A 19,892-nucleotide genomic window follows, 5' to 3' on the forward strand; every position below is an offset into this window, starting at 1 on the left:
GAGCGAGGCCGGTGGTTCAGGGATGCTGGTGGCTGTTGCGACGTTCCTGCCCGGGGCCAGACTGCCTGGGGAGAGCAGAAGAGGAGGACCGAGGGTCTGGGGAGGAGGACCGGGGGTCTAGGGAGGAGGACAGGGGTTGCGGGGACCTGCTGGCAGCAGCATGGGTGAGCCCGGCTGCTCCTCGCCTGGTTTTCACACACCCGGTTTGGTTCCCGCAGTTCCAGCTTGACTTGAGGGGATGAGGGGGAAAACCTCCAAACGATGAGCCTCTCCGAGCATGCTAGACAGAGCTTCATGGCTGGCTTTGCCCTGGGACTCGTCATCTCTGCCCCACACACCCCAGAGAGGGGCATGCGGGGTCCCAAGGCCCTGCAGGGTGGGTACTGGGTATGGCACTGCTGCCTGGCCCAGCCCTGTGGCAGCACCGGTGCCGAGGGGGACCCTGCGGGACCACCCGGATACGTGACAGCAAGACAAGGGGGGAAGCAGACAGAGACACAGAGCCAGCCTGGGGCTGGCCAGGAGGAAGGAGGACCCCGGCGGGCAGGGAAGCTGCAGGCATCTGAGCCCACTGCAGGGTGAGTGCGATCGAGCAAAGGAAACTCCGGTAAAATTCTTATTGCCTTTATTCTGCCCATTGCCTCACCCAGTCCTGCCGGCCAGCACACACCCACGCACGCATGCACACACTCACGCACACTCGGGCACGCCGGGAGTCTCTCCCTCGGCTTGGAGGAACCGGGCTGCAGTGAATCCTCCGGGAAAGGTGAGTGAGTCTTTTGGCAGCAATCACAGCGTGTGTCAGGAGCGGGGCAGCCGCGCCGGCGGCACCCACTCCTTCTGCATAAAAGAGGAGGCTGGGGGAGACCGGGCCTCGGCCCCCGGCGCAGCCCCTGCCCCAGCCCCGCTCTCCAGCCCCTCGGGGGGAGCGTGGCTGCCGTCGGTCCGGGGGCAGAGGGTCCCTGTGCAAACGTGCTGACGGCCTCGCTCTGCGGTCCAGAGCCGGCCAGGAGAACCAAGAGGGTAAGAGATGTGGAGCCGGGCACCTGGTCCCCCTCCCTCCCCTTTCTGCTCCCTCTTTTTTTTTTTTAATATATCTCTTTTTTTTTCTTTTTTTTTCTTTTTTTTTTTTTCCTAACTCCCTGCATAGTAAATCCCATGGGGTTCGGGTTCTGGCGTGCAAAGCCAAGAAAGGGAGCGAAGCCTTCCATTGGGACACGTTCCAGTGCAGACCCTCGGGCGGAGGGGCCGCCAGGGCTGGAGGAGAGGAGTGATTGTCTGGGGCCGATGGCCCCGGCCCTGTCGCCAGCTCGACCTCCCCTGGCTGCTTCCACACGGGGACCAGAGTTAGGGAAGGCTTCGGACACGTCTGACGGACTCAGCGGACGGGTCAACAGTCTGTGGCCTTGGGGAGGGGTGGGAAGTGAGGACTTGTGGGAAAACAGGGTGAAAAGAAATCCAAGAAGCAGAACAACTCTTCAAACCGATGAGCACCGAGACAGGGCGGGAAGCGGGATGTGCCATCTCTGTCCCATAATCCATCTTCAATATGAAGATGCGTTGCTGCCTCGCCGCTCCAGGACACGGGACGAAAAGCTGGGCTCCCTCTCGGCACGAGTGCCTCCGATCCAGGGAAGGGCGGCCCGTCCCGTCCCAGGCGACCGTCCGAGGCAGAGGAGCGCCGTGTGAAGGGGGAAACGGGAAGCCGGGCTGCACCGCAAACTGAACCTGGTTGGCAGGTTCCCTCGGTCCGTTCCAATGCAGAGTCCCCTGCGGTCAAACCTGCACCGGAAGCGTCTGGTTCATCTGCAGCCTCATGTCCTGAATGCTGCTCAGGATCTTCTTCTGGTGCCCTGCTAGCGTCACTCCTATCCTCAGCAGGTCTCTGCAAGGAGAAGGTGAAGGCTCAGTCCCCCACCAGCAGCAACACCAGCACGTGGCCCTGCCCCATCTAGCAGCTGACACAGGACCCGTCTTCATTACAGCCCTCTGCTAAGACCCAGTGTTCCTCTACCACCACAGGATGGTAGATCCTAGACCTTAACCCAGTGGGGAAAACTCCATGCACAACTCTTCAGCTCTCCACATGCTCAGGCAGAAGGAGCCAGCTGCCAGAGAGGCAAGGGACGATGTACAGCATTCCCAACCCCAGCCCTCTCCCTCCTCTCCAAGCAGGGACTTACTCCGCAGTCATCTGTGCCACCAGGTCAAAGGAGGCAAAGCCGGCATTGACGAAGTTCTCCTTGTACCGTCCCATTTTGATGGCATCCAGCCAGTCTCCCACAGTGGTAAAGGTGGTGTAATCTGGGACGGTGCGGTCCAGGAGCGGTTGGGAGATGCTAAAGGACAAGAGAACCACAGGTGACGGGGAGCAGGGAACAGAGAGGTGTAACTGGGAGCGGGGGAGACTTCTCATCCCTGCCCTCCCACACCTCTTGTCCCAGCCACCACCGTGTTCCCTGGGCTTGGGGGAAGCCCTGGCTGGAGGTGGGGACGCCACTGACCCTGACTGGACACTGGCGATGACCTTCAGGCTGGCAGCGTTGCGGATGAGCTTGTCCAGCGTGTTGACGATCTGTGCAAACTTGGGCCGCAGGTTGCGGTCCCGCACCCAGCAGTCCAGCATCAGCTGGTGCAGTGCCGTGGGGCAGTCCATGGGGGGTGGCAGGCGGTAATCCTGCTCCACCGCGTTGATCACCTGTGGAGGGACACGCAGAGGCAGGCTGTGAGCCACCCAGGACCCCACTGGTGGCCCGCAGCTCCCTGCTCCCCAGGGAGCCACTTACGTCCTGGTTGGACATGTCCCAGTAGGGTCGCTCCCCGTAGGACATCACTTCCCACATGACGATGCCGTAGCTCCACACATCGCTGGCTGAAGTGAATTTTCGGTAGGCGATGGCCTCAGGAGCCGTCCATCTGATGGGGATCTTGCCCCCCTGCACGGATACACAGCTCCACTGTTTAGCACATACCTAGCATGTCTCCCCCCACCCCCAGATCAGTGGATCTTCCCCTGAGTGTCCCGTACCAGGGAGCTGGTGTAGGTGGGGTCCGCCGGGTCATCCTCCAGAAAACGAGAGAGCCCGAAGTCGGACACTTTGCAGACCAAGTTGCTGTTGACCAGGATGTTGCGGGCAGCCAGATCCCGGTGCACGTAGTTCATCTCCGAAAGGTACTTCATGCCGGCGGCAATGCCTCGCAGCATCCCCACCAGCTGGATGACCGTGAACTGCCCATCGTTCAGCTGCCAGGGGAGACATCAGTGGGGTTTGCAACATCCCAAAGGGATTGGGGAAGGATCCCAATGTGCTACCACCACCTTCCTCTTCCCTAGAGCCACCCCTTGTTCCCACCCCATGACGTCTATGCACAGTTTAGCCCTAGGGATGTCAGCACAAGAATGTAAAGGGATGGAGAAGGGCTTGGAGCTGCTGTCCCCCATGCACCGCAGCCCCCAGCCCAGCGCAGCGGAGGGGAGGATGGATGCTCACCCGAAGGAAGGAGTCAAGCGCACAGTTCTCCATGAACTCCGTGATGATCATAACGGGGCGGCTCTTGGTCACCACACCCTCCAGGTGGATGATGTTGGGGTGGTCGAACTGGCCCATGATGCTGGCCTCGCTCAGGAAGTCCCGCCGCTGCCGCTCTGTGTAGCCCACCTTCAGCGTCTTGATGGCCACGAAGATCTCGCGGCGTCCGGGCAGCTTCAGGCGCCCGCGGCACACCTCGCCGAACTCCCCTGCGGGTGGGGAAGGGGAGAATGGGGGAGGCACGGTGAGCCACGCGGCAGGGTGAGAGGCGGCAGTCTCAGCAGCTACTGTGACCAGCCCCGGGACTTGCCTGCTCCGATGACCTCCTCGATTTTGACACAGGAGATGTCGATCTCTTTTGCGAATTCCCGGACGGCTTCATTGGGATCCTCGTAGGTGAAGGGGTCAATGTAGACCTTCATCCCAGGGGTGACTGCAAGAGCAGAGGAGTCATCACCAGGAGGGATGCAACGTGGGTGACAGACGCTGAGCCAGCTCGGCGGGCGGTCAGCCCATCCCTCCTGGTCCCTGGCTAGTGCACGGGGCAGGAGTTTGGAGAGGGCAGGCAGAGCCCGTTTGCTGGGCTCTCACACTCACCGTATTGCTGCAGCTTCTCTGTGTACTCAGGGTCCGTGCTGTTGCGTTGCTTCCTGCCCAAAGGAGACGAGAGGAGGTGTTCAGTAACCATCCCTTTCCTGATGGGGCAAAGACATTCACTGCCAGCTTCCAAATCCCAGCACAGACAGTCTACATGCCAGAGCGCTTCCCCTCTGGCAGCTGGTGAGCTGAGCCATCCCTCTGCCTGAGGTGCGATGGGAGGAGATGGCCTAGTTGTGCTGAGAGAGGATGGTAGGAGCCTGGGCAGAGCCCAGCTGGTGCTGGGGAATCAGAGACGCACAGTCCTCCCACAGGACCTCTGCTCAGGTACCCACGTGTGGCAGGTCCAGTCCTTTGCTCTCAAGACTAGAGCTGCTGGAGCTCTGTTCCCCCGGCAAAGGGGAAAGCTTTTTGGGGCAGACACAAGCAACCCCCAAACCCAGTTCTGAACCCCCTCTCCCTGGAAAGCCAGTACCTGAAGCAGACTATAGCGATGATCACCACGACTATGACGAATAACAGACCCGCAGTGGCCGAACCCACAATCAGAGGCAGCTCCTGGAAAGTCTTGCCGGTGGAGCCTGATGGGGGGAGAGGCAGGAATCAATGTCAAGCCGGGGAAGGAGCAGACACAGGAGGGCTGGGGGATGGACGCATCCCAGTCCTGGTACCTACCGTCCTCCGCAGTTGTCTGAAACTCCGTGGGGAGGCTGTAGCGGCCGTATCCAGCCACAGTGCGCGCCCGGACCTGCACCATATACCGAGCGTTGGCCTTCAGCCCGTCCAGCCGCACCGAGTTCTTCTGGCTGGTGACTGTGTTGGCGATGCCATCGCTCTGGCCCTGCTGTTGGGGAGACAGGTGGGTGTCACCTCTGTGAAGTGATCCCCACTTCTGCTGCCCCTCCATCCCCCGGGCACTGTCTCTGCAGAGAAGAGTGCCAGAAGGGATGGAGGAGGGGAAAGGCTGCTCTGCCTCCTGCTTTACCTTCTCTGAGTACTTGATCTCGTAGTCGAGAATGATGCCGTTGGGTCTCTCCGGGGGAGTCCAAGACAGCGTCATGCTGTTCCCAGTGCTGCTGTGCAGGTGCATTGTTGGCACGGCAGATGGGGCTAGGAAAGAGGGCAGAGGAGGAATGAGCCATCTGTGCCAGGGTCCCCCCTCTACCATCCCACATCAGCTCGGAGGACTCTCTGCCTGGGACCTGCTCTGATAACCCCAGTGGAAATGGATGGAAAAGCTTCGAGATTGGCCTCCCACAAATCTCTGTAGGGAGGTGCGATCTCACTGTTTTGCAGCCAAGGTGATATGAGATCGAGGGGACCCTTGGAAATAGTAGCAAGGTAACACTTTGTCCCATGCCCAGGTGCAAACTGGTCCAGGTAAGGGCCCTGCTGGCCCACACCGGGGCTCCCCCCTATCCTCCACTTGACAAGAGCTCCACCCCACCGACGAGACCCGTGAAATCAGATCAGAGCGCAGTGGCTGGAGATTACCAGCACGCTGGAGCTGGGCCAGAGTAGGAAGAAGAAGAGAATGGCCGAGCACTCGGCTGGCTGTGAAGGTTTGGGCTGGTGCTGAGCCTTCCCAGGCCCACAGGGGGGAAATCTCATTTCCTTCCTCCTCCCTTCACAGCAGGCACAACATCTCTGGGGTAGGTCTAGGAGATCCGGAGCTCTCCGGAGCATCTGCCAACGCTGCTCTTCTCCATTCGCACACGTTCTGATCTCATCTCCTCCAGGGAGACGCGTTAAACGGAGATGAGAATTTACCCAGGGGATTAGATGCAGGCGCGGAGAGCCAGTAACGCAGCAGCACAAAGGACTGCAGCCTCCCAGGCTGTCAGCAAGAAACCCCTGCTCCGCTCTGCAGCAGAGAGCCAGCCCCTGCGCTCCGGCAGCTCCACTGACCTGCCTGGTTGGTGGTGATGTTGACAGAGGCGAACTGGGGAGGGTAGGGGCTCTTGTTGGAGATGCCGTTCACGGCCTGGACCTCGAAGGTGTACTGAGTGTGGGCCATCAGGTTGCTGATGTAGATGCGACGCTCGGTGAGGCCGAGCTGGCGCGGCACAAACTCCACGTTGTCGTCGCAGCGGGTGCACAGGCGCCGCTCCACGCTGCACTTCTTGCAGATGACGTTGTAGAGCAGGTCATCCCGCCCACCCGTGTCCTGTGGCTCGCTCCACTCCAGCACCAGCGACGTCTCGTTCACGTTGGAGATGACGCTGCGAGGGGCGGAGGGGACGCCTGTGGGGGGAACACAGGGATCAGGGATGGCGTGTCCCTGTGCCCGGCTCACCTCTGGCATGGGGACAGCACGCTCCCCCCAAACCGCTGAGCACGGACCCCCGCTGCCCCCGCACCTCCCCTCCTCACCCAGGGTGGGACTCACTGGTGCAGGCGCTGTCTGCAGAGTCCATGTCTGCCCGGAAAAAGCCATTTCGACATGTGCAGACTGTTGCCGCTCCAGAGGTGGTCCGGCTGTTGGGAGGGCAGGGGGAGCAGGGACCTTCCCCCTGCTTAGACTTGAAGGTTCCCGGGCCACAGGCTGGAGGAAGGGAAAACAAACCCCAGTTACTAAGCACACCCAGAAAACACCCACCGTTCCCCCCAAGGCTTGGCAAACCCCTTCCTCACTCTGCCAAATCTCCCATCGGTGGCTTATGGACCAAGGCCGCTTTTCTGCTGCCATCAGCCATGTCCAGGGATACAGTGCCCCAGGCTGGGTAGGGCAGGTGAGAGTGTGCTGTGGGCACGAGGTACAGGCACTCGCCAGCGCTGGCACAGCTCTGCCCAGGAGACACTGCACTCTGGTCTCAGACTTAGGGCAGCTGGAGATGGGAAGAGCTGGTACCCAGCAGCTGTACAGGGATCGGGCCCCCATTTTTTTTCTCCACCACACCTCTCCAAGGGCTTTGCCATGTATTAACATCCCCTTTCCCAGCTGTTTTCCACACTCAGCACCCTCCATAGGGTCAGTGATCTGTTCCCCAGGGAAATAAGGCTGGGAAGGAAAGGACCCCTCAGCCCTGCCTGCAGCAGCCTCAAAAGTGGCTGCTCAGCCCCAAACTCTCTGCCTCCGGCTCTTCAGCCACTTCTGAGGTCCGAGGCGGCGGCACATCCCGAGGTCGGCTCGAGTGGAGTGCCAAGCGAGATTAAAAGATTCCTGCGGGTCCTTGGCTAAAGAGCTGCTTCAGCATCACTGCCACCTCCTACCCCCACTTCTGATCGGGGTCCTTCAAGGAGATGTAAGTCCCGGGATCCAGCGCGGCTGGCACCACCAGGTGTTGAGCAGTAACGAGGGGCACGTGCAAGGATTAACGGCACTTGAGTCGAAGGGCAGAGCGGCCTTGGGAATGTGACCTGCACCTTGAAATAGCCCGATTTATCGCAGCGCTGCCCCAAGGAAGTGGGTTCCGTGCTCTCATCACCCCGTTCACCACAGCTGGGGTGGTACCAGCACCAATGGCCCCAGAGAAGGGGACACCCTCCTCGCCCCGCTGGGGTTAGGGCAGCTCCCAAGGGCATGTAACCCTCCCAGCAGCCCTGTTCCACGTCCTGCGCCTGCCACACACCACCTGTAAACAGGAGGAGGTTTCCTGGTGCCTCACCGGGCTGCAGCAAGCAGAAGTTTCCTGCTATGAGGCATCTGCCGACATCATCCGTGGAAGTTTTCTAGCTGGTTGCAGCCCCACACGTGGGGTGTGGAGTGGTGCTGAGTCACAGGCTGCTGGGCTGGCCCCATGGGGACCCACACGCAGCTCTGAGGTGCTGTCCTGGCCCCCATTCTGCCCAGGCACTGCGCAGCAGCAGCCCCAAGGTAGAAGCCTCCTTCCATTGTGGTGCTGCTGGGCAGGGGGATGCGCGAGCAGCCCCAGCACGGGGGGAGGCATCCCATTGCTGATGACGATGGGACCTGCGGACCATCATGCCTGGATGGCCAGAAGGAACTGCTTCCCGCTCCCAGGGCATGAGCCTTTTGGCAAGGAGACTCCTCTTCGGTCAGAACAGGACTGGCCACATGGCTGACTCGCTCCAGCTCCTTGACCTGAGTTCAACCAACCTCTGGGCCTTCCCTTTGGAAAGGAAAGCTTAGCCCATCTCACTAAGGATGGAGGGTAAAGGGGCGCATTGCCTTGCTCCACTGCAAGAGATGGGAGACCTCAGTGAGCAGGTCCAGGGCTCCTGTCCCACCAGCCCGGGCCACCCTCACCACCATGAAATGCGAAGAGGTGGACAGCAGATGCCCAGGGGTAGCAGAGCAGCCTCAGCACAGGCTGACCCCCGCCCAGCCCCAGTCCTGGGTGGTTCAAACTGGGTGGATGCAGATTCACACATAAGGAACCAGATTGCTGAGGAATGAAAGATGACTGAAACCTCTTGGACAGGAACGTTCTGAGCTCAGAAAGCTGCCAAACATGCTTTGGTTATGGACAGGAGCCCAGATCCATCAGGGACAAAACCCCCTGAAATAAGAGGCTTGTTAGGGGAGAGCAAAGCTGGAACGAGCGGGGCTCGTGCAAAGCCGACGGCCCGAGCGCAGATGGCAGCTGGGGACAGCCAGGTGCCCTGCGAAGGACGCAGGAGGGAAGAAGGCGCTCAGCCTCCTGCCCGCTCAGCGCCAGCCGGTGCCCAGGGGGTTATGGACACGGAGGGGACAGGGTTTCCTTTGCCCCTGGACACAGGAGGAAGGGATGGGCAAAGCCGTCCCCGGGCAGCTAGCTGCCTGCCAGCCCACAGCAGTGCCCAGCGCAGGTGTACGGGATGAAGGTAATTCCTCCGCAGCATTGTGCCATCCTGGCAGGAGGAGGATGAGCCATGTCCTGGTTCTGTAAAGCCAGGGAAGAGCAGGAGTGGCACTGGGGCCCAGATGCACTCCAGTGTTTAAGTTTCCTACTCTGCTTAATAAATCAGAGCATAAAGACCTCGGTGGCAGCGTGACAGCTCTCAGCCGCCACGTTTGAAGGCTGCAACCGAGCTGAAAGCTGATCCCAGGTCCCCAGTGGATAAGCCGCTGTGTCATCTCTTCTCTGCAAGAAACTGCCTGTACAACAACCACTGTCTTGGCTGGCACACCAGGGAACGAGCCTGGGAGCTTCGGAACGGGAACGCGACTCCATCCAGCCAGAGCTGGGGAGCTGGGCTCCCCTCTCCGCACCAGGAGGTTTGCATAAGCACTTTTCTTACTGAAGTGTCCTTAAATAAAATAACAACCCTGAACCTCTGCACACAGATCACATCTCCCGGTGCCGGGGCCGCAGTCACCTCCAGGGAGAACATGACAGTTGCTGACAGCCACAGGATAACAGGTCAGGGAACTGAAGCGGAGCTCCCCAGTCTGAAGAGGAGCCGCTGGTTTGATGGGAAGGAGACGCAGCCTGGCCTGACAGTGGGGATCGGCTGTGGAGGGGATTTAAGTGGGGTGCGGAGTGTGGGGTGGGCAGTAATGTAGCCCTGGGGCTGCTGCAAAACTGACCCCGCACCCTCTACGTGGCATTGCATGCCCAGCATGGCACCCGCCGCTAGCCATCTGGCTGCTTCCAGCAGCCCCTCTGGGATTTTCATCAGTCGCCCACCTCCGGGGCCTGATCCTGCCTCGCAAAGCCGCAGCCCAGGGCTGGGGGAAGAGGAGGGCACTCTTCCCAAATACAATCCCCACCCCGGTGAATAAAGTCCAGAGGAGGGAACTGAAAAAACACCGAAATGAAACCCTCCTGGCAGCAGCAGAGAGCAGTGACTCATTGCGCCGGCAGCCCCCAGCACTGCCTGGGGTGCTGGCAAACAGCAACGAACCCCATGTGCATCCCCAAAACTTCAGGGTCCCCTCCCTCGGGAAAGGGAGGGATAGCCCATGGCGCATTGGGGAATACCAGCCTCAAACTACCCTGTTTCGGGTCTCAACTGCTTTCCCATCCATGCGACACTATTCCAGCCTGGGCAGCATCCTTTCAGCTAATTCTCTCCCTGTAGGACTGAAGCAGAATGCCTCGCTTGAGCCTAGATAAATTAAACCGATCGCATCCCTTTGTCCAGCAACCCTGTAATTTCTTTAAAGGCAGCAATCGAGTTTGCCTGGGACGATCTGCGCTTTATGAACCGGCACGGCTCGCTCCCTTCCCGCTTTCGTAAGCGGCTGCAGATGGATTAGAGCCGCGGAAGCAACAGCCAGGCTACAGCCGAGGCGGTAACTCTCTTTTTAAGTCTCTCTTAAAAGGCACTTGATTGTTTTTCTTTTTTAAAAAAAGAAAAATTACCCTTTGGGTGGAAATATTTCACGCCAGCACGGTCCAAAAAGCGAATGGAGTAAATTTGAAGTGGAGAGAAGGGAAAGAGCCCTCAGGGATTTAAACAGTGGCATCCAAGGAACAGGCGGGAAACCATTTTTTTTTTTTAAAGGAAAAAAAACCCCTCTCAATAAGCAAAGCTGCTTCTCAAGCCACAGCGGGTCACAGGCAGGACGTCAGGGGCAGATTTCCTCGACCGCGTTACAAGTAACCCATTGTGGAGCTGCCCGGCTGTAAACCGGCAGCTCTCCCCTGCCCGCCGCTGAGCTGCCTTTGATCTGGAAGCCGGGGCAATTAATCGCAGGCAGTTTCACTTCCTGGGTTTCATGCAGCAAAGCCCGTGTTGCAATGCAAAGCTGCAAACAGTTGGCAAGTGCAATGCTTGCTTGGCATTTTTTTTTTTTTTTAATTCGAGATGATGTTTCCATTAGTCACTTGATTGCAAGCAAAATTTCTTTTCATAAAAATCCAGATTTTTTGGCCCCAGCCTGACCCGCTATCGCCTACGGACTGTGCCCAAACAGCCGGCGCCCGGTGCCAGCAGAGAAGGGACATCGGAAAGGCCGAGGAACAGGGCCGAGGAGCGCGTGGCATCACCCTGCACACCATCTCCCCAGCTGCTTTTACGGTTTGCGCGTCCATCGAGGGCACCGTGCAGCCTTGGTCCCCTGGTGAGTGGGGCACGGGCTCTGCAGGTGCCATGTCCCCTCTCCAGAACTCCCCCATGGGCATCGAGGGCCATGCAAGGCGGGGGCTCGCTGCCAGCCCTGGCCCTGCCAGCCAGACCCCAAACCTTTCTGTCTCTGGGTGACACCAGCAACACCAGGGGGGCAAACCCTGGCGAATCTGGCATGGGGACCGCACGGCCAGGAGGATTTTTGGGAAGGTGCAGCACATTGAGCTGCTCTGCGCCGGGAGCCCTGCACCACATGACGGAAATTCCCACCGCTCGCCCACGCAACATGGGGAGCACCTTGATGCCAAATCCCCCGAACGGTTTTTGGGTGCTGGCAAGCCAAAAGGAGCAGTGCTGGGGGCTGCAAGGCTCAGGGTGGGGGGCGAAGGCAGCCTTCGTCCCTCTCACCGGCCAGCAGCCCCTCTTCCTCCAGGGAAAGCTGCCTCTGCAGCTCTGCGTGGCAGGGAGCGTGTGGGAAGCGGCACAACCCCCAGAAGGGCCATGTGCTAATTAAATAAAGATAATGAGGCTGAGAATGAGATGCCAAATCAATGCTCTGGCAACTCAGGACTAGAGTGCCAGATACCAGCCTGGCGTATTGCATTACAAAGCGTGCCAAAGAAACTGCCTTCAGCAGGGTGGGATGAGCCCTCGGCTCCCGAGGGACCGGGATACAAGCTGCATTGTAACAGGTCTGAATGCGAGGTCTAATCCTGGCTCTGGATGGAGATAAAGAGGAGGAGGAGATCTTCAAAGGCCACTGAAAGTCTGGGGAAAGGGGGAGATTTACAACAGGGCTTATCCCATCTAAGCAGTAACTGGGTATTGTTATTTATTAAAATGCCATCTGGCACTCCGGAGCGCTCCTCGCCCGTGTGGTGAAGCTTCGGCGGGTTCCCCGAGGCAGGAGCAACGAAACCCTGGCTCCACGGGGCTGCATCCACACCCCGGGGACAGAGAGCCTTCTCGGTGGTACGGGGCTGCCGAAATGGGGTAAGGGAACATCCAGCCAAGAGCAGAAAAGGGAGCTGCGTCTCCGGCTTCTCCCAGCCCTTTTTCAGCTGTTTCCACTTAAAAACACACACTCATATGGCGGAAAATCTGATCGTACAAGCGCAGTGCAACTTTCCCAGAGAAACGTGAGGACACCGCCGCTTCTGCCCAGCGAGAGGGCTGGCTGCCGGATGGAGCCGTGCCTCCAGCTCAGCGCGGCTTCCCTGCACGCTGGGGGAGAAGCCGGAGCTTGTGGGGGGGCGGGGGGGAAATCAAAGGCGCTGGGAGAGCCGCCACGTGGGCGTCTGCCTGGCTGGGGGATGCGGAGATGGGACATCGCCCCCGGCTGCAGCGATGCCTGAGGAGCCCTTGGTCCTGCCTGGGGATATCCCTGCTCGGCACAGCCCGGATGCCGGCTGGAAATGGTATAACCTTGTGCTGAAACTCCACTCCCTGCTGGGAAAGAGCAAACACTCTGTACGGTCCAAGATCTCACAGCCCAAGCAAGAAGGAAACCAGGTCCCCAGGAGCGGGGACCCCAGCGCACGCTTTCAAGTGTGGGCTCTTCATCCAGTGATGGATGCCTGGCATTGGTGCCCATCTGCCCCAGACTTGGCTGCTCGCAAGACTGACAGAGGAGGCCGGGACGCTGCGGTCAGGGCTGTGCTGGCACTGATGGTGCAGGAGGCTCCGCAGCAGAGCTGTGGCCCGCAGAGGCTGAGCTCTCCCCAACCAGCCACAGTGGCACGGCTGACAGCTACGCTGCTCCCAAAGCCAGCAGAGAGGCCGGCCTGGCCCGAGCCCCACGTCACGGGCCGTCCCAAATCACATTGCCTCTGCCAAGAGAAAAGGGCCGGCGCCAAGCATCCCGTCATCGGCAAGCACGAGGGATCCAGCACCAGGGGCTCAGCCAGCATCCCGCTCCTTTCGTGATGCCTCCAGCCAAGAGGAGCGGTGACCATTCTGCCCTAAACCTGAGCCACCCCAGGGCAGGGTCCTGCATGCTGGAGACAGCTCCCAAGAACAAAAGCACCCCAAGGAAAAGCAATATCCATCCAGGCAGATTTTTGCTTATCGACATGCCCAACCTGGGGTGAAACAGCAACACCAAAGCTGTCGGGGGCGAGCACGGCAGCTGCAGGAGCCGCACAGGGCTATCCTGGCACCACCCAGTTGGCTCTCCATCTCCAATATCTCCACATGCCAGATGCTCTTCCCTCAAATCTCAGCAGGGACAGGGAGCTCTGTCTCCCCTGCCTTCATGCTGCTCCCCACCCTCTCCGCTGAGAGCCCTCGGTGCTGGCAGGAGTGTGCACCCGCGTGCACCCGTACAGCTTCTCCTGCAGCCAGCGCAGCAGGGCCCTGCTCCCCACCGGAGATGCCGAGTGCCTCCGCACAACCAGCGTGAAGTCACGCCTGCCAGGAACAACCGCTCGCCCCAGCCACGAGCACCGCAGGAGGGGAGATGTTGGACACGGCAGCAGGGGCGAGAGGGAGGTTCTGGTAACGCTCAGGAGCTTAAACACGCTGGATCCCTGCTGAGGACTGTGCCTTGAGCCACGGCTCCTGGTGAGGAGATGCATCTCGCAGAGGATGGCACCGGCGGATGCCAACCAGTGTGTCACAGCAGACACCGCGTCAGTCCAGACCACAAAGGCTTTAAGGCTTCCAGATGCTGAGCAGAACTGCAGACCGCTCCTCCGAGATACCACCCTGCTCCTGCTTCTCAGACCCCTTCTCCCTTGAGATCCCTCCTCAGAGAGCCCGCCCAGCGCCCAAGCCTCCGAAAACAGACCGAGGTCAACGCAAAACCACCTCCTCTGCATCAGCGCAGCCACAAGGACAAGAGCCACGGTCACTCTGCCACGCACATACCTTGGCACTGGGTGTCCTTCATGGTTGGCTCATATCCGGCGGCACAGGTACACGCTCCCACGGGTACCATCCACTCGCCGTCGCCGTTGCAGTACAACTTCAGGGGTACAGACACCTCCACCGCGTTGGGGATGCAGGTGCCCGGTGCGATGACCAGAGAAGTGGGCTCAGCCCCCGTTAAAGTCTCCGGGAAGATAGCAAAGCCAGCAATAGTGTTGGAGCACTTCTTGTAGAAAGCCCGGACAGAGATGAGGGACATGCAGGCTCCCAGGTCCTGGAAGGCCAAGTAAAAGCCGTTCTTGGAGAGAGGGCCAAAGCTGCGCACCTTGGTGTTCACACGGCCAGACTCCAGCTTGGAGAAGCTCTCGTCCGGGGCAATTGTATCCACTTTAATATAGGGGTTCTCCATCCAGAAAGGGCTATTCGCAGAGGCAGAATCGGTATCCGACTCGTAATAGAAGAGGTTGAAGGTCTCTTTGCAGGAGCCGGGGATGTTGGGGATGCTGTTGCAGTCCCGTACGGTAAACTTCAGCTCCACATAGACGCGCTGGACATCCTGGCGCTGGATGAACTTGGTGCGAAGCCAGTTGTTCTGGTTGGCCTCCCGCACGTTGCACACCTGGTATGTGCGGATGGGGTTCATGGCCTCATCGTAACCGCTGACTTCTTCCCACTGTGAGCAAGAGAGGAGTGGGTTAGATCCCCAGCAGGGGAGGTCAGTGCCATGGACACAGGGCGAACGGCATGGCGTGGGGGGACCGGGCAACAGTCAACAGGGAAGAGAAGCAGCTGCACCTCCACCCGTCCCAACTCTCCCGGTCATCAAGATGACTAAGAGCAACCCCGACCAGGGACCATGGCGCTCCCGTTCTGCCGGCACAGAGTCAGGAGATGGTTTCATGAGGTGAGAGGATAAGCACGGGAGGGAAGGGGGAAGACGTAGCCAGCTCCACAACGGCACTGGCGAGCAGCCTCAATTCCCGCGGGGCCAGGGCCAGCCATGCCCTTTGGAGGTCAGGGCAGGGGATGGCTCCAGACTTACCCCTGTCTCCGGATGAGTTGTCCATGCCAACTCAGAGGTCACCCACTTCGTGTCCATCAGGGTCTCTGGAGAGAGAGGGAGGAGAGAAAGAAGTAATTGGAGATGAAGGCCAAGATTAGAAGGAAAAAAAACAGGAGGAGTGGGGGAGAGGAGAGCCAAGGCTGACATTTCTGCGGAAAACAGCAACTTGGGGGGTGAGACGTGGTGGGAGGAGGGGGGAGCGGTGCAGACAGACTCCAGATTTCACTTCTCCCGTCAGGAGAACAGGAAGAGCGAGGCGTCCCCGGAGAGCTGTGCTGGAGCGGGGAAACAGCAGGACAAGGAGCCAGCCAGGTGGTGACGGGAGGAGGACAGGGATGGGCTGCCACCCCCGGCCACTGGCGCAGCTAGCTGTGCCCCATGGCTAGCACGGGGGGGTGCCAGAGGAGGCAGACGGGGCACCCCCATCGGCACCCTCCCCCTCTGCTTTGGCAGGGCGCGTATTTACTGTGGCTGGGGTTGAAAGGGCCCGTTCCCATGACAGGGCGGTGCGGGCCAGGCAGGTTTATCCAGAGGAGGAGGGACTGGCAGGCTGCTCTCCCAGAGACGCCCCACATCACTCATTTTACAAGAGGGAAGAAGAATTTGACCGTCTGGCCAACATTCCTGGAGCAGACTACAAGACAAACCACCCCGGCAGCATTCCCCGAGCAGCCCCAGCCCCAGCCTTGGGGGAGCGAGACGCTTGTCTGGGAAGAGCTGCAATCGCAGGCAGCTGTCGCTAACGCCGGGCAGAGCCGCGCGGCCCCGCGCAAGCACTATGCGCGGAAACTGGGAGCAGGACGCAATGATGGAGAGCGACAGCGCGCTCTGGAGCTGGTGCTAAGGGCTCCTCTGTGGGCTGCTGGATCTGCGTTCCCCCCTCCTTGGACGTCTGTTTAAAGGGGAGCTGGCACCCCTGGGGTTCTCCAGCCCCTCTCCTGCCCTGGAGTTTTGGAGCAAGGAGGATGCAAAGCCCAGAGCTAGGCAACAGCCCCCACAGACCCCAGCGTGCTCAGAGGGGCTTCGGTGCCTCCAAGCAGGGCCCAGGACCAGCTCCAAAACACCTCCCTGCTGAAAGCATCCCCCTCCCCAGCTGCAGGCACAGCCCCATCCCAGACCCCACACAGCTCCCCAAGGGCTGTCCATCCATCCGTCTATCCATCCCTCAGCCCACCCAGTTCTGAGACACGGGGCAGGAAGCCATGGCTCTCCAGCCCCCAGAGTTGGCAGTGGGCTGGGAGCCAGTCGCTCTCGATGGCCGGGGCACAGGATGTGCCAAGGCAGCTTGGCTGTGCCGGGCACCATGGCTCAGCCCCAGAAGTGAGAAGCAGTTGAAGCTCCTTTCCTTCCACCCCAGGAAAACCACAGGCTGACCCAGCCGGGGAGGAAGTGCGGAGGAGGAAGGAAACGTTCACGTGTCGCAGAGTTTCGTATGAAGCCTGGTGACACCCTCCTGCGTCCCACCTCGGGGAGACCCGCCAGCAGCTTCCAAGCCAGCACCCACAGATGGGCCACGAGCACAGGCCATGACAGCCACCACGGCACAGGTAAACAAGCACATTTGAGGACACGTGGGCTCTCCGACCCGCCTTGCTGTTTGCAAGGATCTCAACCTGGCCGGTGAGCCTACCTCTCGCCCAGGCCGTTCCCATGGAGCAAACACAACCGCAGTCCCATCATGGGCTGGTGGCACTGGCGGCACACATGTCACGGGGACAGAGTGAGGAAAACTCCTCCTGGTGCCAGGTCCCCAGCTGGGAGAGGGTGGGGAGGGCAGCATCTACAGCAGCGAGGACAAACCGACACTGTCTCGTTTGCAACCAGAAGTGCAGAGGTGGCTATCAGGCAGTGGTTATTGGCTGTTTCTCAAAAACACAAACTAAAGGGTACCTGGCAAAAACAAAGACAGAGAAGGAAGGAGCCCTCTGCCCAGCAGGTAATGAAGGGGGACTTGGGATGAGGATGCCAGGATGGCCAGGGCGCAGGATGGGGCTGAGCACCCATGGGGAAGCCTCTGTCCAGTCCCAAGGCACTGCCTGCCCAGGGGATGCAGCAATCTGCCATCCTTCTCCACCTCCTCTTCCCTTCCCCGCAGCATTAGCTACTGGCCACCGACAGAGGCCAGAGAGCAGCTCTGCATGGCCACGAGACCTCCTCAAGACACTGTCGTGCTCCCCAGACCCCTGCACCGGGGTGGGCTCCCAGGGAAGGCAGCTGTGCCGGACCATGGGGAAGCAGGTCGTGGAGCGGGGCCACCCACACCTCTCCAAGGGATGGGCCCCTCACACCAGCTGCCCTAATAAGGGCAGAGCGGTGCCGCATGACGGCCCAGGCACGCCGCGCTGGCGGCGGAGCAGAGCCAAGCGCGCGCTCGACGCCGACGATGCGCTGGGCTGCCAAGTCCCAGCGCAGAGAACTCGCATGGGTCCGGCCAGCAAAAGGCCCCACTGCCAGTGCAGGTCGGAGTGGGGAAGGGATGCCATGGGTGCCCTGTGTGCTCAGCGACAGGGCTGGTGTGGACAAGTGGCCGCAGTGGTGAATCAGACTGGGGAGATGGGGACCTGGGTGTGCCCACGAGTGAGGCAGCATGAGGATCCCGTGGGCAGCCGCAACAGAGCTGGGCCGGACCTGACTGTGCCGGCATCCCTGGTCCCGGGGCAGGAGGGGAGCTTTGCTCCCCAAACCTGCCCAGGGCATGCGGGATCTCCCTGGCATGCCAGCAGCCTCCATACAGGCAGCCCTTGCCATGCTGGTCTGGCCCCAGGACAGGGCACGTGGGCAGCCGTCCCGTCCGGCAGCACCTTTCCCTGCGAGCGCTGGCTTGGGGCAGAGCTACGGCTCGGACAGGAAGCTTGCTGCCTGCATCCTAATTTGGCAGCATCTGCCATCTGACCGGCAGAGGAGGGAGAAAAAAAACAACAGAGCCAAGCCAGCCACTGGTACGAGAGCCATGTAAACCGCCAAGAGAGCGGGGAGGGGAAATAATAAAAATAAAATCACTGAGCAACTCAGCTAAAGGAAACAGGCCGAGCGCGGAGGGCAGCGTGGGTTTCCTGCAGCCGCGGGAGCGAGCAGGGCCAGGTGGGGTCAGCGGAGCCCCTCAGCCCCCCGCAGCCCACCACTGTGAAGGCTGTGGGTGGACGGCCCCGCTGCTCCTGCGCTGCATGGTTGCGGGGCTGGTGGCAGCACGCTGAGCCGAGCCGGCCACAACCGAGCCACAGAAACCGCACTCTGCCCTTAAAGCTGCTGCAGAGATGCTGCGGTACCCTGGCACCAAACCCGTGACCTTTCTCCAGCAAACACCGGGGCACACCAAGTGCTGGCCCCTCGTGAAAGGGCCTGTGCAAGTGACCAGGGCTGGGGAGATGGGCAAGCACTGGGCTTCGCTGGTTCGGGAGTAGTCGGCTGCTCTCTCCCTCCGGCACATGGTGCCAGAGGTGGGCCCAGAGGCAGCACCAGTGATTTCCCGGCTCGGTTCAGGTTTGCAGGTGCTTCAGAGGGATGTGAACAGCGTCAGGGCTGGCCGAGCAGTGAGTCAAAGCCACCTCAATCCCACATGCCATAGCGAGAGCCTGGTCCCATTAGTCAACGGGAAATTGGCTCCCAATTTCGCCAGCTTGGGGAAGTCACCCTAAGGCTCGCTTTATCACCGTCTGCAGTGCTGGGGAATTGTCCTCTCCTTACCTTCAGCTGGGCAAAGGCAAGGGATGCAGCAGGAGCCTCACCATGCTTTGGCGAGCGCAGCAGGCCACAAGCAACCCCACAAAAATGCAGGATTTCCACGGTAGAGTCGAATCCCAGAGCAGGGAAAAGAGCCTCACTCCTTGGATGGAGCTGCAAGTGTTGCTTTGGCTGCCTCCTCCCAGCCCTGCAAAATCTCCTCCCAGGTGCACCCCGAGCTGCAACGACGAGGGATCCCCTTGCCAGCAGCCCTCCTGTCACCTCCACAGCGTCCCCAGCAGCTTGCTGGGCTTTTGAAGCCCTGGCAAGGACCCATCTGGAGCCAGGGACCTCTTCCTCCCCACGCAGGGGCTCAGGAATGTGGCGTGCACAGTCTGAGGCCAGCGAAAACATTTGAACTCCCCCCTCCAAGAGGCCCAGAGAGCCCGTCTCGCGCTGGTGAGCGGCAGACGTGCGCAGCAATGGCGGCTGAGCCAGAAAGAAGAGGGGGGAAAAAAAAAAAAATCAAAATTCTTTCAAGATGAAGCCGCTGGGGAAGACTCAATCATCTTCACCAACTGGCTCTGATTGGAATGCTCTTGCCTTTGAAAGCGGGGACCGCTGGCTTTTATCAGGATGCGCTGGCAAGGTAGGACGCCAGCTCCTCGCCCTAACGAGGAGAAGGCAGCTCGCGCAAGTCCAGAGCACCCTGGCAGAAGTCAAGGGAGGAAAGTTAGTAGAAGACACCCACACAGCCTCACCGCAAACAGAGGAACCTGTTCTGCAACATGCCCATGCTCTCCGGGAGACATACACGCCATGGCACCATGTCTACAGGAGCCCGGCGTGGAATGAGTGGCCATGCGGGGCCACTCATGAGTGGCCGGGCCGGGCCACTCGTCCCACGCCGGGCTCCTGTAGACAGCAGCGATGGCTGAACCATTTGCCCCAGGACACCGCTTGCCTTCCACCGCAGCAGCTGCTCGCGGTGGTGCCGGATGCCTCTTCTGCTCACCGCCATACTCCTTTGGAAGGAAAAGCAGCTTGTTTAGGGATGACACTTTCAGTCTCGGTGACTGCCTGCTAGTCAAGAAGTCACCAAAAGGGGCATCTCCCCACACATTTTTAATTTCCTCTTTGGTTTCGGAGATAATTACGGCAGGAGCGAGCGGCCTTGTGTGCTCCCCATTCAAGCACCTATCGGTACAATTAATCCC

The 19,892-nt window shown here is 60.1% G+C and overlaps 1 protein-coding gene across 7 annotated transcripts; it reads right to left on the reverse strand.

Moving 5' to 3' along the window:
* Nucleotides 1-1,776: 1,776 nt before the first annotated feature.
* Nucleotides 1,777-19,646, reverse strand: EPHB3 (EPH receptor B3). 7 transcript variants are annotated; one of them, XM_086618338.1, is made up of 16 exons: nt 19,640-19,646; nt 14,995-15,059; nt 13,953-14,625; nt 6,517-6,672; nt 6,036-6,371; nt 5,044-5,237; nt 4,803-4,962; nt 4,603-4,708; nt 4,122-4,180; nt 3,841-3,963; nt 3,492-3,739; nt 3,029-3,244; nt 2,787-2,936; nt 2,505-2,698; nt 2,184-2,339; nt 1,777-1,885 (listed from the first exon to the last, which is right to left on the reverse strand). In XM_086618338.1, exons 2-16 carry the CDS (start codon nt 15,049-15,051, stop codon nt 1,777-1,779), a joined length of 2,937 nt encoding a protein of 978 aa, XP_086474464.1. In that variant the 5' UTR covers nt 15,052-15,059; nt 19,640-19,646. The 7 variants fall into 7 exon arrangements, with proteins under 7 accessions (XP_086474464.1, XP_086474467.1, XP_086474470.1 ...); XM_086618341.1 differs by lacking the exon at nt 19,640-19,646 and having other exon boundaries at nt 4,122-4,165; nt 4,567-4,708; nt 4,803-4,968; nt 5,113-5,237; nt 14,995-15,078; XM_086618344.1 differs by lacking the exon at nt 19,640-19,646 and having other exon boundaries at nt 4,128-4,180; nt 4,803-4,968; nt 5,113-5,237; nt 14,995-15,054.
* Between the last annotated feature and the right edge of the window lie 246 nt (nt 19,647-19,892).

Source organism: Tauraco erythrolophus, chromosome 11 (assembly GCF_009769465.1).
Source record: "Tauraco erythrolophus isolate bTauEry1 chromosome 11, bTauEry1.pri, whole genome shotgun sequence".
Classification (NCBI taxonomy): Eukaryota; Metazoa; Chordata; class Aves; order Musophagiformes; family Musophagidae; genus Tauraco; species Tauraco erythrolophus.

Bases quoted from the DNA above. Each gene is read 5' to 3' on its own strand.
- EPHB3 (XM_086618338.1), bottom strand. From the start codon at position 15,051: ATGGACACGAAGTGGGTGACCTCTGAGTTGGCATGGACAACTCATCCG. The intron at 14,626-14,994 runs GTAAGTCTGGAG...TCTTGCTCACAG, and splicing joins CAACTCATCCGGAGACAGGG to TGGGAAGAAGTCAGCGGTTA. The intron at 3,245-3,491 runs GTGAGCATCCAT...CTCCCCTGGCAG, and splicing joins CGCTTGACTCCTTCCTTCGG to CTGAACGATGGGCAGTTCAC.